General features: G+C 44.3%; 2 protein-coding genes across 7 annotated transcripts in view; one reads left to right on the top strand and one right to left on the bottom strand.

Annotated features, from left to right (window-relative positions):
* DOP1A (DOP1 leucine zipper like protein A) overlaps positions 1-2,624 on the top strand; it is a 65,677-nt gene extending 63,053 nt beyond the window's left edge. For all 4 annotated transcript variants that reach the window (XM_075145390.1, XM_075145393.1, XM_075145391.1 and 1 more), the window contains one exon: positions 2,026-2,624. In XM_075145390.1, coding sequence (XP_075001491.1) covers positions 2,026-2,331 — 306 coding nt within the window. In that variant the 3' untranslated portion in view covers positions 2,332-2,624. The remainder of the gene's footprint in view (positions 1-2,025) is intronic.
* Positions 2,625-2,637: 13 nt separating this feature from the next.
* Positions 2,638-16,396, bottom strand: PGM3 (phosphoglucomutase 3). 3 transcript variants are annotated; one of them, XM_075145400.1, is made up of 13 exons: positions 16,318-16,396; positions 15,399-15,604; positions 14,334-14,518; positions 13,757-13,824; positions 13,305-13,438; positions 12,953-13,148; positions 8,484-8,641; positions 7,379-7,462; positions 6,542-6,640; positions 6,098-6,214; positions 5,213-5,335; positions 4,278-4,451; positions 2,638-3,670 (listed from the first exon to the last, which is right to left on the bottom strand). In XM_075145400.1, the coding sequence occupies exons 2-13, from the start codon at positions 15,600-15,602 to the stop codon at positions 3,584-3,586; spliced, it is 1,629 nt and encodes a 542-aa protein (XP_075001501.1). In that variant the 5' UTR covers positions 15,603-15,604; positions 16,318-16,396; the 3' UTR covers positions 2,638-3,583. The 3 variants fall into 3 exon arrangements, with proteins under 3 accessions (XP_075001501.1, XP_075001500.1, XP_075001499.1); XM_075145399.1 differs by having other exon boundaries at positions 16,072-16,367; XM_075145398.1 differs by lacking the exon at positions 16,318-16,396 and adding an exon at positions 15,772-15,925.
* Positions 16,397-16,414: the final 18 nt, after the last annotated feature.

Consider the following 16,414-nt stretch of genomic DNA (forward strand, 5'->3'; position numbering starts at 1 on the left):
ATTTTTGAAGTGGAAGAATCATGAGGGCCCTTATTTTTATAATAACTTAAAAAATTATTTTTAAGTTGGTTTCCTACATGAAATAGATTACAAAAAGTTAACGTTAGTTCTAAGAAGAATTATGATCACAAATCATTATAAAATTAAATAATAAAATAATCTTTACCAAATGGCAGGTGTGAAACACACAATCCCTAATCGGTCTCTGTCCAATTAACCGTTGTTTTAAGTATCTGAGGAATTAGTGGTGTTTGCTTAGCGGATACCGCCGTGAGGAAACGGCTTGGACGGGTTGTATTTCATTGCTCAGAGGGAGAGTTAGTATTTGCACGTGCACCCCTTTGGTTGGCTGCTGTGTGACACTGACACTGGCTGCGTGCTGGAGGCAGTCCGTGCTCACCACCGGGTGATACTAAGCAGGGTAGAGAACCAGTACTGAAAAGCCTCTCTTCTGTGAATCCAATGTGAAGTTTTTAAAGGAGAAACTTTAAAAACTCGTAGCTTCGTTAAAAGTAGGAGGCATCAACAACTCTTTCTGTGTTGGAACTCCTTCGTTCTAGTTCATTACGAGCCTTTCTTTTCTTGAGTCTTGTAGAGCTAGAATAGTAATCCCCTGTGACAGGGGAGCCAAACCACCAGATTAAAATACTAAATATGTTCATATTTAATTTTAACCCAAGTGTTTTTTGTGAAATGGATGTCGTCTAGGCTCCTGAATTGCAAGACAGTTGCTTCATTGAAAGGACAAAAACTGTATTTGCTGAAGTATCATCTCTTGAAGAAAATGTTTGCTCAAAGGCAGTGCAATCAGTAATCCTTACCTTACGCTCCGCTCCTACTGCTGTTCTTTCCCCTTCATTCTCCTTTCCTTTCAAAGCCTGCTCTTCAGGAGCTGTGCAGCCTGCAGGGGTCTCGGACCCCTGCCTGGGCAGAGGCATTGCCAGGGAGGCGCTGGTCAGAGGCGGATCAGGAGGTGGCTCTCCTTGATGTGGCCTTTGTGCTTCTTTTCTCCTTCTTCACAGAATAAAAACCAGTATTGCTGGAACTCTACTTCACGGTAGAAGCTCTCCCATACTGGTTTGTCAGTAACAGTCCAAACAAGGTGTGTCTAGTGGTGATAGTACCTTATTGTCTAGATTTGAATACGGTTTTTGACTCAAAGAAAAAAAAAGAAATGAGTGAAGAGTACCATATAAGCAGCTGGATGTTGGTGCTCAGGTATTTAAGTATGCGGATATTTAAGGCAACCCTAATCAGGGTTACAGCAGTGTACTGACACTGCCTGTGAGCATCTGGTGCGTGACTGCTGCCTTTGCTGGTGGGGTTCCTGAAATTCTCCCCCTTGAAAGTCCCCCCATGAAATGGAAGGTGCCTAACTGAGGTCTTCTGAAAACACACTGTAACTGAACTGTTTTGAGGACAACTTCAAGTGTTTGCTCAGAGCCTCCCTGTGTCTTATTTCTGATACTAAAACCAGCACTGCTTTTGCTCTTCCTGAAAACTCTGAACTTTAGCTTTAAAGTGAAAATGCTTCGTTTCTATATTAACTTTCTCTGGGCTTTATTGTCATTAATGCTGGGAAGTGCGAGTGTTACCAGAGACCAGCCTGCTTTGGAGAGCCGCTGAAGTAGCACACAGCTTACCCAAGCAGCTGCAATACTGGCTATCGCCAGCTTGGGCTGTTCATGTTAGCCAGCGGGATGCTGCACCAGGAGCAGCTCTGCAGGGCAGCGGGGCCCCCTCGCTTTGGGGCAGCCCTGGGCCGAGGCGCAGTGGACTCGAACGCCCTCCGCAGCTTTCCCGTTAGTGCCAGCCTGTATGCTGCCAGCCACTGCCGCTGCAAAGCGTGGCGAGGGGAGGAGCAGGAGGTCTGCTTCGAAAGCTGCACCCCAGCATATGTGTATTTTGGTGATAGGACAAATACTTTTGGAATATGCAAAAATACTTTATTGGGTGTTAGTTCTTATTTTCACCTGTGCTGCTTCTGTTTTGTCCTGTATTATCTCCCATTTATTCTATTTACAGAAAAACCCAGAGGAGGACAGCTCAGGGAAAACACTAAGTTGGGAACCAGGTCACTTGCTTTTAACCATCTACACTGTTCGCAGCATTGAGCAGCTTTTGCCTTTCTTCAATGTACTCAGCCAAGTTTTCAACAGCAAAGTCACGAGCAGATGCGTTGGACACTCAGGGAGCCCGGTCCTTTACCCCAACTGTTTTCCGAGTAAGGACATAAAAATGGAGAACCTCAAGACCTTCTCCAGCAAAGCAAGACAGAAGATAGAAGAAATGGTTGAGAAGGATTTTCTTGAAGGTGTCATAAAAACATGAACCAAACTGGTACTACTCAGCTTATATGTAGTGTAACTATTTAAATGAAATACTTATCTTTCCCAGTTGTATAGTATTCTTTTCTTACTTTGTACGTAATGAAATACTTAATGTTGTATTTAAGTTAAATATTTGTAAATAAGAGAAAAGTTCTGGATGTGGCCTGAATCAAGTTTAAATATTGGTGGCTCATATTGATTATGGTGCCTACTATTTACAGTACATGTTTTGTTGTCTTGAGTTCTGTCTTTAAAAAAAAAATCCTAAGAAATACAAGGTGCACATTTTTTCAATTTGTTTCCAGTTTATTTTTGTCCTTTTTTTTTTTTTTTTGGATCCATTGGAACTTGTGCTTATTTAGCAATCTGGAAAGTGCCATTATGCAGCAGTTAATACAGGACTAAAATGAAAAATACGTATGTCAGAGGTAGACACCCTGAACTGAAATGTGTGGGTGAGGGATGCTTGTGTATTTAAAACATTACATCCCATTGGCCCACCCTTTCACACTGCTGGGGAGTAGCAAGGGCCACAGAAGACAAACTTGTCTCTGTCCCTTCTCTCTTAAAAGTGATTATAAGCACTATTACTGCAAATTGCTTTCTAAGCAACACTTTAATTTCATAAAAGTATCTAATGAAGATGATATTGCAATATCTTATTATTTGCAAATGCTCTTTCATTATGTTATTCCCCCCCTGAACTGAGGTCAGCTGCCCAGTGACAGCCTCTGCCTTACACGGTTTGCCCACAGATGATTCAGCTGCTGTGGGAAGGCAGGAGGTGCTGTTTCCGCAGCAGCGTGCTGTGCCGCAGCTACTGTGAGCACAGTCACGATAGGGCACGAGCCAAACGCAGCTACTGCAAGAGCACTGAGGGTGTGGGAGCTGGACTTGAGGCACAATGTGACAATAACCTATGAAATAAGCTGGGTGGGGGCAGAATTCCTTCTGGGCATGACCAGGCTGCTGACTGTCACAAAGTGAGTCACCTCTACGCCACTTCAGGTTCAGAAGTTAGACAAACTTAGGGGGTGGGGAAAACATTCAGCACATTCAGCAGCAAGAGCATCTCATTAAGAGGTAAATTGCTAATAGAGGTAAAGAATAAGCGGAATAATATTCTGCTCAGTTCTGGTTAATCCTTGCTACTCTCAGGAAAGGTTGGGTATAGCAACCACTAGCACATGGTAAAGAAAGTAATATTAAAAAATAAGTCAAGTTATGAACTTTAACTGTAGTTGTGTCATTTGTTATATAGGCTGGGGTGGTGCTCCCTTTCCATCAGCGAGGTGGTAAACAGCCAGGCTTACTTCATGGGCGAGGGCATCCGCATTCTCCTGTGGAATGTTTTAAAAGTTAGTTACATTGGTGTCAGCATGAGAAGGTTAGAGCAAATATGTGATATTAAGGCAAGCGTTTTCCTGCAAATGCTGAGCTATCTTCTGCCACTGTGGGCATGCTGGCAGGGAGAAGCAAGCAGGAGCATGTGAAGGGAAGAGCAGGACCGCTGCTTTTGCTGTCAACTTTAAGTTCACAGGTGGACTACTTCTTAACAGCAGCAAAGTTGTGGGTTTTTTTTTTTTTATTTTGCCTCTTGCAAAATCATGCAGTTACTGGCTGCTTTGGTAACTTTCTTCTTAACCCTGAGTTCTCAGAAGGCTGATTTTCTTTTCAAAATCATCTAGGGTCAAATCTGCCTTTATACACATTTAACTTTTACTTTTAAAGATAAACAGTGAGAACATTAAACATCACTTTTATAAATAAAAGAAAATCCAAAGAGACTTTTTGTGATCACTAGATTTTTTTCCAAATTTAGCACCTGTTAAGTGTGACTAAATGACGAGTATGTAAACATACTTCTCCTTCCATCACCCAATGCTAAGCAGAAGATTGTTTAACATAAAGAAATCCACCTTACATACAAGTTGTTTAAGCTCTGACCTGTGTGTCTGCTTCAGTGTATACTCTAACTACATCTTCTGTTCCTGATGGCCGGACAAACGCTCGTGACAATTTGTACTTCTTTACAAGTGCATCAATTTTCTCTTGTAGTCCCGGGGGTGTAACTGCACGCCTTTCTGCATCCGTTGTGTCAATAACTCGCCTGTCTGCAACCTGCAGCATCAGAAACAGACAATTTATTTGTGTGCCGGAGCTGTATGATGAGAGCAGAATGAAAAGGTCTCGGGTAAGACAGCACTTCAGGTTTTGATGTGTTGTGCCGCCTGAGGAAGAGCTCGATTTGGGCATTCCCTGCTTAACTCAAACACTTTAGGATCCCTGCTCAGCTATGCTCAGCACCTATTAACTAAGTCCTGATAGGACTCAGCTGCTTGGTTTGGAAAAAGGGTCAGTTCTGATCATGCCTCCTTGGTCAGCCTCCGAACTGAAGCTGCAGCTTCTCCCAGTAGGTCAGAAAGCTTAAACTCTCTCCTCTGGTTAACTTAGAGCCCAGAGCCCCCTTACTGTGTCTAACAGAATGCTACCGCGTGGGAGCCTGTTCTGCTCAAGCTCTTTGTCTGAATATTGGAGAAGCTAGATAAAGAAGTAAGACCTTGAAGGTTCAAGTTATACTAAGTGGCACAGCAAAAAAAAATCCAGTATTTTTCTAATTTGAAAGTTAAGAAAGAATTTCTAAGTTAAAATTTGATCAGTTTTGATCAGGTTTTTCCATTTAACATAGTTGGCTATTACTTCATCATTTGTATAAGTCATACTTTTATTTTAGTCCAACTGAAATTCTGGTCCCTCCTCGGGGTTGTTCCGTGTCTTGTTTGGCTTACTTCTGCCCTTCAAAGGGCTGTTTCAGCTTTAAAATAAAGCTTATCTAAATATGCTTACTGCTGTAAGCTGAGCCAACGTGGTGTGTAACTCACCTGAACTTTGAGCAGCCGATTCGGAAGGTCAGTGTAGATGGCGTCCCACTGTTGCACAGTCAGGCCTTTCAAAGCCAGGATTGCTTCAATAACCAACATGTCTGAGACAGCATCACCAACCGTCTGTTTACGGGGAGAGAGAAGGGAAAAAATACTGGAGAAGTCAACAGTGAAGAAATGAAGGCATGATTTGATCGGGAAGCTTCCACCTGAAGAGAGTGAAAATGCAGCCAGGCTGACTTGCCTCAGTCTGGGTAGTTGGGGTGCGTTGGTTGGGTTGTTTGGGGGGGCTGTTTTATTTTTTCCTCCTTACCACGCTGACCCTGTGGTAAGGAGAACAGCAGCATACTTGTACAGCTCTGCCAAGGGCACGCACTAAGTCCTCGCCTCTCCTAAGGAGGACTGGCACCTCCCCTTTGTTCTGGGGTCAGGACACTTAAACCTGGCCTGTGAAGCACGATTTGGCACCACCCCAGATGAGTAATGTCTGTGCTAAGAGAGGGAGTCCCAGGGCTGTGTGGACACGGGCACTGGAACACCCCCATCCTCCCGTACCACAGAGGTCAGTGAAAAACATCAGATGAAATATTACTTGCTATTGAATCGTGAACAAGTCACATCCTGTCGCTAGGTTCCCATGCCATCCCATTCCCTCTTTTGGTCCTGAACCCAAGATTGCTCGAGATAAAAGCATTCTGCATCCACTCGTGAGACAGTATTACATCTTTCTGAAGACGACTGTTCCGGCCCTTTTCTTCTTGGCCCCTTCTATCATGGCACCCTACTTCCTGCTCCAGCAGTCCCTGGCAGTAGCCTGACAGGTACTCACAAACAGGGTTAGCCCCACGACTGTCACCACAGTGATTTGTTTCTCCCAGTTTTTACCTGATTAATGAGGTCAATCATGTTTTCAAGCACCTTCGCTGCTTCTCTTTTTTCATCATCTTTCTCCTCTTTTGCCAGTTGTCTTATTTTATTTTCAGCAGCTTTACTAAATAATACCTAGAATAAAAAGATGAGAGCTTGTCAAGATCGGCCCACATCACGAACTAGGATACGTGCAGCAATGAGGAAAAAACTTTTACCATTTAAGCCCAAATAACCATCATTAATGTTTGCTACTGTGAATTCCCATCCCCACATAAAACACAGAAGAGTTGGTGGCAACGCTATGATAAAGACAGAAGGGGGAAACAAGTCTCTTCAACAAGGAGAGACAAGTCTTGTTTATAAACGTAAGCAGAGAGTGAAAAGACCTCCTTCTCCAGCTAATCCAACTAAAATTTTGTACATATTGGCTGATCTTACGCATTACATGCTCATACTTACTGTACCATGTCCATTTGCCTCAAAGTAAACACCAACATCAAACTCCTGGGCCTTGTGATGCAAGTGTTTCACTCCTGTTTTGACACAGTGCACAGGTACCTGCAGCCCAAGGATATGCAGAGAATGTGAACAGTGTTACAGGCTCCCTTCAACAGACGGGAACTGCAGGTGAAGTGCCAGACACTGAGCACCAGCCCGGCTAGGCTGCTGCAAACAAACCCGTGTTTCACAGCTACTGACTCCCCAGAGCTAAAACTACCCACTATTTCTGCAGGCCTGATTAAAAAGATTTCATTTCTCCAAGTGGAAATAAAGACTGATTTTAAAAAAAAAAAAAACAACACAACAAAAACCCAAACCAAGAAAACCCCAATTCATTTTATGGTTCCAGGGAACATACCAGACTTCTATCCAAAATGAAATAATACCTTAGCTCAATTTTTGCCAAGCAATCATAAGCCCCATTTCCATAGTGAACAACATTTAGCCTGTTACAGAAAATGAAACAACCAGTGTCAAAACACCAAGGAGCCTTTACCCACTCACTTAGTTGCAAAGCCAAAAATTCCTCAACGTGTTCCAGAAGTAACAAAGGATTTTGTTTAAACTTTTTTTTTAAACTAGTAAAAGCTGACTAGAACTTTTTCAGCCTTACTCTCTTGCATCTCCTTTACCACCAAGAATTTAGTGGCTACTGCAGGTTTGAAAGAGTCATTTATTTTAGCCTAGTTTAAGTTTTCCTAGCGATCATGTTACAGTAGCATTTATTTTAGAAGTAAACAGATTTGCAGTAAACAACATTTGCAGAAAACTACCAGGAAAAAAACTGGAGAATACCTTCAGTGTTTCCTCAAGGTAGCGTGTTGAACTCCCATTGGCATACGCTGTTTGTACCACTGCCATCTTTAAAGTCTGTCCCACCTGGGCAATCCAAGAAGCAAAGTGCTTTACTGTCCGATAGGCACGTAGCCAGAGGAGTAGGATAAATGGAAGGATAATCAGAGTTATTAAACATATGTTCTCCTACAGACATTTAAAACTCCTGGGCATCAGAGGAAGGAACCAGCTCACCGAGAACTTCTATACATTGAAGACAACACAAATTGTGTTCAAGTCTTTGTATATCACAGTTTTTGTGGCTGGCTTGAAGCAGCTCTCCATTCAGTGACCCGCGTAGGCTTTCCAAACCCTTTTTCAGATTCAGCAAGCTCAGTGCACTGGCCAGGCACACGGCGTTACAGCAGGCCATATACACAAGCAGTAAAGTCAAAGCTTCCAGTGCAAAGCGAGCAAAGGCTGGTGGCAAGCACGAGTTCTCCTCACTGGTGAGCATCTCTGCTACAGTGTAAGAAATGAGCTGGTCTCTAAGAAAACACAACCAGGATAACTCATCCAGGTTTAGTATCAGAGACACCAAGTCTAAGAGGACTCCTGAAAAGCAAAAGCTTTTTCTCTATATCCCCTGTGGGGAGAGGATGCTATGTGGCAGATAGTGGTTTTGGAACAATGACATACAAACCCCTTGACTGCCACAACCAAGTTCTCATGCAAATGGAATGACCAATGTTCATAAAGCTTCACAGAAATGCTGAGGGAAGGACTGAACCCAAAATTAATGAAAAATTAATGAAAGACACCGAAACAAAGAGAATGGAATATCAATACTTTGTACACTGAAACCGGAAAAGTTCTCTCCCACTAAGAAAAGGTTCCAGGTTAAAATATCAGTGGTCAAATTTTTATTTGGAGTGTGGAAGTCACACCCTTGTAAAAATAACTTTTTGGCCATACCAATGAGGTACAGAACTGATCTCTATTTAAACTGGGTTCACTTTAGGTAGATGTAGAGAGACCGCATACATACAAACTAACACAGCTTCTTTAGAATATTTTACACTTTACAAATTAAAGTGTCAACATTAATTTCATCTGTTAAAGTTACCTTGGCAAGAAGTTCTTTAAGGAAGATACTAATTAAAGTTGCTATTTTATCTCCATCGATTAGGTGAAAATGGCCAGTTGCGTCCTTATAGTAATAAACAATTCTATCTGCATCGCCATCAAATGAGCAGCATCTCTCATTGGGCTTCATGTCTAGCCCTAGAGTTATAAATGCAAGTTAGAGAGAGAAAAAGATACAAAATGTTTAAATTAGTCCCAGTGTGGATCTCGTGCGGAAATGAGCTCTGGGCAGACACACACAAAACTGATGCTCTGAAACAGACATTGCTTTTACCAGGAGACTTGCAACAGGGAAGCTGTATTGAATGGCAACTGAGGAGTGCATATTCAGATCAAAAATATAAACACTAATATAAAAAATGCAGGTTCTCTAAACATTTATTATGCTACACCTTCTCCCCAGATGTGTATGAAAATCAGTCCCAGAACTACTGTGTGTAGTCACATGTCTGAATTTTGGAAATAAGCACTGAATGTCACTTATGGCACAAGGACAAAAACCTTGCAGCAGCAGAACACCCACCCCCTTCTCACACACTCAGTCACCACAGAGCGTACCAAGTCCCGCACATCACCCACAGACCGAGGCAAATTGCTTTCCCCTGCTGCGCGGCAGAGTGAGCCAGCGTGTGTGGAGCGACACCCGGGCAGGAGCCTGAAGCAGCGAGCGGCAGCTGGCTCACCCCGGCTGGACGCGGGGCACTTGCCCAGCCCTCCCTTGCCGCTCCTCTGAGCGGGGCCGCGGCATGCTGCGCACCCCTGGGTGTGGAGGCAAACCATGCTCGGGCAGAGGAGGGCTCCAGAGCCATGTCCCCTGCATTTCCTGGCGTGTGGCAGGTCCATCGCACACTCTTGGTATAACACTACTACGTACTTCACCCTTGTCCTGGTTTCGGCTGGGATAGGGTTAAATTTCTTCCTAGTGCTGTGTTTTGGATTTAGTACGAGGAGAATGTTGATAACACACTGATGTTTTCAGTTGTTGCTAAGTGCCCTCCTAGTCCAAGGACAGCTCCCGTGCCTACTGACTGAGCTAGGTACACAAGATGGGAGGGAACATAATCAGGACAGCCAGCCCAGCTGGCTAATGGGGTATTCCATACCATGTGACATCATGCTCAGTATATGAAGGGTAGGCGTGATCCAGGAAGTACCGATCGCTACTTGGTTATCGGTCAGCGCGGGTGGTGAGCAATTGCATTGTGCATTACTCATTTTGTATATTCTATCATTATCATTATTATTTTCCTTTTTTTTTTCCCCTGTTCTATTAAACTGTCTTTATCTCAACCCACGAGTTTTTTTCTCACTCTTACCCTTCCGATTCTCTCCCCGTCCCGCTGGGGGTGGGGGGAGTGAGTGAGCGGCTGCGTGGTACTTGGCTGCCTGCCAGGTTAAACCACGACAACCCTCCAACCCACATGGGAATTAACTATTTTTCCCTTGGATCAAAAATGCTTTTCTTCAGGAAATATTTCAGGCCTGTTTAATTTTATTCTATTCCCACTTGACAGACCTGCACCTCTGCTTTGCTTCCTTTCACACAGGAGACACACTTCCCTTATGCAAGACAAGCGTGCACCCCCAAGCCAGCAAAGCCATCACCGAAGTGCCGTTACAGCAGGAGATGGCACATAAATCCTACCACTGAAAAAGCAACCCCACTCCAAAGCAACCATCACCAAGATTTCTCAGAGCTGTACAAAAAACATACAAGTGGATCTGCTGGCTATAAAATAACTCACATTTAGTTTGCTGGATATTCAATTTATACAACAATGTATATAATGCATAAGGAGTACCTGCCTCAAAAACTTTCCAGGCTTAATGCCAATAGAGTAATAGCTAGGAAGCAGTCACCACCTGACACAGCAACGCCACACAAAAATGAACTGCTCTTTTATTACGGCACATTAAAGCATCTCACCTCTGTGCCTGGGAAGATCACGGAGCAGATCCTCTTGGAAGCTATGCTAAGGCACATGGAGGACAGGGAGGTGATTCGAGACATGGCTTCACCAAGGGCAAGTCCTGCCTGACCAACCTAGTGGCCTTCTATGATGGAGTGATTACATTAGTGGACATGGGAGGAGCTACAGATGTCATCTATCTGGACTTCTGTAAGGCCTTTGACACGGTCCCCCACAACATCCTCTCTCTAATCTGGAGAGGTATGGATTTGATGAGTGGACTTTTTGGTGGATGAGGAATTGGTTGGATGGTCGCATCCAATGTCCAGATGGGGATCAGTGACACAGGGGTCCATACTGGGCCCAGTACTGTTTAATATCTTCATCAATGACACAGACAGTGGGATCGAGTGCACCCTCAGCACGTTTGCAGACAACACCAAGCTGAGTGGTGCAGTTAACATGCCTGAGGGACAGGATGCCATCCAGAGGGACCTGGACAAGCTCGAGAACTGGACCTGTGTGAACCTCATGAGGTTCAACAAGGCCAAGTGCAAGGTCCTGCACCTGGGTCGGGGCAACCCCCATATCAATACAAGCTGAGGGATGAAGGGATTGCGGGCAGCCCTGCCAAGAAGGACTTGGGGGTACCGGTGGATGAAAAGCTGGACATGAGCTGGCAATGGGCACTTGCAGCCCAAAAGGCCAACCATCTCCTATGCTGCATCAAAAGAAGCATGGCCAGCAGGTCGAGGGAGGTGATTCTGCCCCTCTACTCTGCTCTGGTGAGACCCCACCTGGAGTGCTGCATCCAGCTCTGGAGCCCTCAGCACAGGACAGACATGGACCTGTTGCAGCAGGTCCAGAGGAGGGCCACGAAAATGATCAGGGGGATGGAACACCTCTCTTATGAGGAAAGGCTGAGAGAGTTGGGGTTGTTCAGCCTGGAGAAGAGAAGGCTTCGGGGAGACCTTATTGCAGCCTTTCAGTACTTAAAGGGGGCTTATAAGAAAGATGCGGACAGACTTTTTAGCAGGGCCTGTTGCAATAGGACAAGAGGTAACGGTTTTAAACTAAATGAGGATAAATTTAGGCTAGCTATAAGGAAGAAATTTTTTACAATGAGGGTGGTGAAACACTGGCACAGGTTGCCCAGAGAGGTGGTAGATGCCCCATCCCTGGAAACATTCAAGGTCAGGTTGAACGGGGCTCTGAGCAACCTGATCTAGTTGAAGATGTCCCTGCTCACTGCAGGGGGGTTGGACTAGATGACCTTTAAAGGTCCCTTCCAATCCAAACTATTCTATGATTCTATGATTCTACATCTTGCTTTTCTCTAAGATGCTGGCCAAGATCCCTCCTCACATTAACCTCAGAGTCCATTTCTCAGAAAGTCTGCAGCCAGCCATTCCCTAGGCTGATTTCAGAGTCCATCAGGAATTCAGGAGGGAGCTCCAAAGGACACACCGCACCCTGTAACCCCTTCTTGGAAAAATACATTTTAGTACACAAGCAGACAGGAAAACTGGCCCACGTTGCTGACACCTTGTCCTTCAAAGCACAAGAAACTATACCCCAAAACTTGCCTGTTTCTTCTCCTGCATGCCTACAGTGATACAGGACAATACATCTCACTGCCATTGAGATCCTCAAGCTGAAGCATGAGGTAATGGCAACTGCAACATCTAACAGGTTGAGACTCCCTATGAGTTTAAACAGGAACCTGTTACTGCTTAATACTTCAGAGAAATCAGATCATTCATTTCAGCAACTAATTATGAAACCACATTTTCCCTTCAGAGCACATCCCTGCATGGAAACGACCAAGGAGTCTCCCCTCAGTCCCAGTTAAAGCCGGGATCCAGATGACACACTGCCGCTGTGCTGCTCTCCTTTCTACATTTCTCCAGCACGCAAGCAGCGTACCTCGGCATTCAGATTTGCAGTTGCAGTGAGGGTGCCGTTGTTGAACAGAGAGCCCAGTTTAGCCTTAAATAATGTAATATCCAAACTAGCCTGCTCCCCCAGTTCAGGGGTTTTCTTCTATGCACTTTGCAGGAAATTGGATCAAATCATTTCCTCACCGGTTTATGCCAATCAATCAGTCTGCTGGCACCAAGCTGTTAATTACCCCAGCTCTTCCCCAGGAACCCAGAAAAGTGTCTGCAACCCCAGCCCACAATGTAAATGTTTCTTGGTAACACGAAGGGAAGTAAAGTAAATAAAAGTAAGCCAGTCCTAACTGATCTTTGGACTCCAACAGCTTAACATTCAGACCAGATTGTCGAACATATTTCAGCCAGTCAGAGACATACTGTACTCCTCCAAACAATTTAGACTAACATAAACTAGGGATGTGCCAAAACCAGCCGTAGGATTCTGCCTTTCCATTGCGCAAGCAGAACCATTCATGCAGTCACTTAGTAAGAAACAGGGGAGCTCAGCTTATCCGAAGATGATTTCGGATCCGCCATTGCTAGACCCTGTGCTTTCAGATCTGGAGAGGAGGCAAAAGGATATAAAATTACTGACTACATACCTCTAGGTGGTTTCTGGTGAACTTTTACAAAATCTGCACCACATAAGTGATTGAGTTTTTCCTTGGTTCCATCATTATATAGGTGAATAAACACCTCCTTTGGAAAGTAGGGCTCCATTTCTGATAGTTTCAGGGCTCCTATTCCATTGGCACAGTCAACCTTCAGGTGCCTCTGACTCTCTCCAAAGCTGGGAGACTTAGCACAAGGGAAGAAGAGGCAAAGTGAACTCATACCCTAGTGAAACCACACCTAGAGACATGCTGAATTCGAAACTTCAGACCCAAACAGGCTAACAAACAGAAGATACTAATTTTGTACATTTGCATGAAGAAGACAACACCCAGTATTCACCTGTTTTATCAGTTCCGTAAAAGCTTTGGATAGTTTTTCATAATAACCTTCCAGCGTTGCTTTCCCATATTGCTCTTGGGTGTTTCGACAGCGGACCATGTAATGTAGCTGTGGTGTTGTCACCAGACCATAATCTAGCATAAAATAAAAGGCACAACATTCAGAAATAGAATACTAAATTAATCCCTCCTTAAAAGTTGTACAGTACTTGCTATTCTACAATAAACAGACAAATGCAGTGCAGGAAACCCATATTAAATTTTTCAAGTTCTGTTACAAAAAGATGACACGTCGCCTCCTCCCTTGCATTAAAGCCATACAACTATCCTGAAAGAAGACCATTACAAGCAAAGATGGAAATGGTGTCTGAGCTACTGCTTTAGGTCTACATAACAGAGTCACATTTACATAAAAACTTGAAATCGGACTAGAATTGCAAAAGCACAACATACCATGGTACTGACCACCTAGAACGGAGATACCATCTATTACTGACTGTGAAAGTTTCTCACTGCTTGGCCTGGAAAACAACAAATACAACTGATAACCTTTGCAGAAGACATTTATATATGTTCTTGGGAAGGAAGCACATGTGGAAAAAGACTCTACAAGCTTCCTGCCAGTAGACTTAGATTCAATATGAAGAAATCCATACCTTTTGCTATTGTAGGGGCCTCCCAATAAAAAAGTTTGAAAGCCACCACCTCAGAGAATTGCAAAGACAAGTAAACTGCTGAACACACATGGACATCACACGGTACCCTCAAAAAAAAACCCCAAACCCACAACAAAGCATCCCATTCAGAAACAGTGCTAGGAAGTTCTTGTAATATCAGGGACGCTAATATAGGAACAGCATTGGAAAACTTTTGCTTATTGCTATAATCATAAATTACTTTAATAGGTAGCAGACTAAGCATAAAAAAAAGCATAATCTGGCTGCGGAGGGCAACACATCCAAAAGCACCCATTAACAAAACATTGGCGCTTCCATAAAAGCAGCACACATCTACAGCACTTTGTAATTACCTGGTGTCTCTACCAATAAAAACTGAAGCATCTTTGTACTGGTTCACTGCTGCTTTTTGGCAGATCTCAGTTATTATTTTCTGTAATTCTCGCTCCTCTGCATTTGCTAGTTGTGTGGCATACTCTTCCCAGGAAGGGTGCAGCATTTCACCAAGAGGATCAACCAGCTTTACACCATTATCTTCCTGAGAGGAAAACAGAACAGAAGATACGAAGTCTAAAAGCGGGAAACTTAATAAAATCTCTTTGAAGACAGCCGACACATGGTTCAATCACATTGCTTCTTTAAATGTGGAGCGTTTCTGGGAAAAAACTGCTTAGATGTTTATTTAAACCTCTAATAAGCCCAAAAAAGTAACGTAACCAGCATATTGTTGCACCAGGAGAGGTGTAGATTGGATATTAGGAAAAATTTCTTCACCAAAAGGGTTGTCAAGCACTGGAACAGGCTGCCCAGGGAAGTGGTGAGTCACCATCCCTGGAGGTATTTAAAAGATGTGTAGATGTGGTGCTTAGGGACATGGTTTAGTGGTGGACTTGGCAGTGTTAGGTTAATGGTTGGACTTGATGATCTTAAAGGTCTTTTCCAACCTAAACGACTCTATGATTTTATGATTCTATGTTAAGTAACTGACGTTTTCCCCCTTATAATTTTGGTATGAAATTCATTTGACATTAAAAGGACATAAGGGGAGATTCCAATAACCTGGAATGCTCCACGGCAGCAGAAGTCTAAATGCCTGATTTATAATTGCTGCATCTCTTTATTTTTTAAACTAGCAGATTTTGCTCAAAGGCTCATCTCTTCTCAAGGGCATTCCTAGCTTGCCTACGTTACAAATTTCCTACATTACAGCATTTCCACATGATAGAAAATGACACTCCTATGTACGGGGAAAAGTAACTTCAAACATGTCAGACATCATATTTACAGGGAGCACGCTAAACACACGCTTTAAGTAGGTCCAAGTGCCTTCAGGATCTGGTCTCTCAGTACCATGAAGAGCTTTGATTCCACCAGACAGATCACATCTATTTTCTTTTTAAAGAAAAGGTTGTTCTTACTTCAGGATTGTGAGATGCTGTAACCATGATGCCAATAGTAGATACCACAGCTTTGGACCTCAGAACTGCCAGCAAGCCCATGCGGAACATGACGTGATCAAGCTGTTCGGCCTTGGTGCGAAATCCAGCGGTGCCATACTGAAGAGTAAGTCCAGCAGGTTTAGGATGCAACACTGAGTATTTTTTAAGTGCTTCAGAATCCATTTCTAGAGAAAGAAGTAACACAGATGCAAGTAAGAGAAGACAAGTTGTTATAATTAGTTTCACATTTTGCACTTTACTTTTTAAGCCCATAGGTATTTTAAACGAGCATCAACACAATACCGTTCATATCCCACAAATCCCTTGGTGGGACTGCGAAGGGAACCATTACCAGAGCAATCCATGAAGGAGCCTCTACATTCCCACTACAGCACCAGATAAACAGAGCTTGACCAGATTTCACCAGATCATGAAGGGATGATGGGATTTAGGTGAGAAGAGCCACAATTCTCAGTCAGCTGGATCCAGGAATCCTAACAAAGTTATTGCCAAGGGCTGGCCATTTCTCACTGCAACGTTAGCCACTCAGTGCACTCGGCCACGACTCCATACATTAACTTTCGAGTTCAAATGCAGCCTGTCCTCCCTCTTCAAGCCCCTGCAGCTACACAGAAACCCCCAGCAGCGTCACCTGGATGTTTTACTCGGATCGCGGCTCTGCGAAGGCGCTCTGTACGGTTTCCACCTCGTCCCAGGCACTTGAGGCGCTAACAGCCGTAGGGCCGGGAAGGGCCAGCCGGACGCACGCCCCCGCAAGCGGCTCCAGCAGCCGCCTCCCTGCACGGCTTGAGGGCCTCGGCCCCAGCACCGCTACCGGGACCACTCGTGAAGGACAGGAGCCCCACCAGATCCCCCCGTCTCAGCCGGGGCCGCTAACCTGCCACCGCCGCCGCCGCCGCGCTCCCCTTCCGGAGCGGGCGCGGCCACGCCCCCAAGCCACGCCCGTCCAATGACAGCTGCGGACACGCCCACTC

The sequence above is a fragment of the Calonectris borealis genome, chromosome 3, assembly GCF_964195595.1.
Source record: "Calonectris borealis chromosome 3, bCalBor7.hap1.2, whole genome shotgun sequence".
Classification (NCBI taxonomy): domain Eukaryota; kingdom Metazoa; phylum Chordata; class Aves; order Procellariiformes; family Procellariidae; genus Calonectris; species Calonectris borealis.

Excerpts from the sequence above, each read along its gene's own strand:
- PGM3 (XM_075145398.1), bottom strand. Across the intron at positions 14,519-15,398 it reads CAGCATCTCACAATCCTGAA|GAAGATAATGGTGTAAAGCT; the intron begins GTAAGAACAACC and ends TTTTCCTCTCAG. Across the intron at positions 5,336-6,097 it reads TGATTGACCTCATTAATCAG|ACGGTTGGTGATGCTGTCTC; the intron begins GTAAAAACTGGG and ends CCCCGTAAACAG.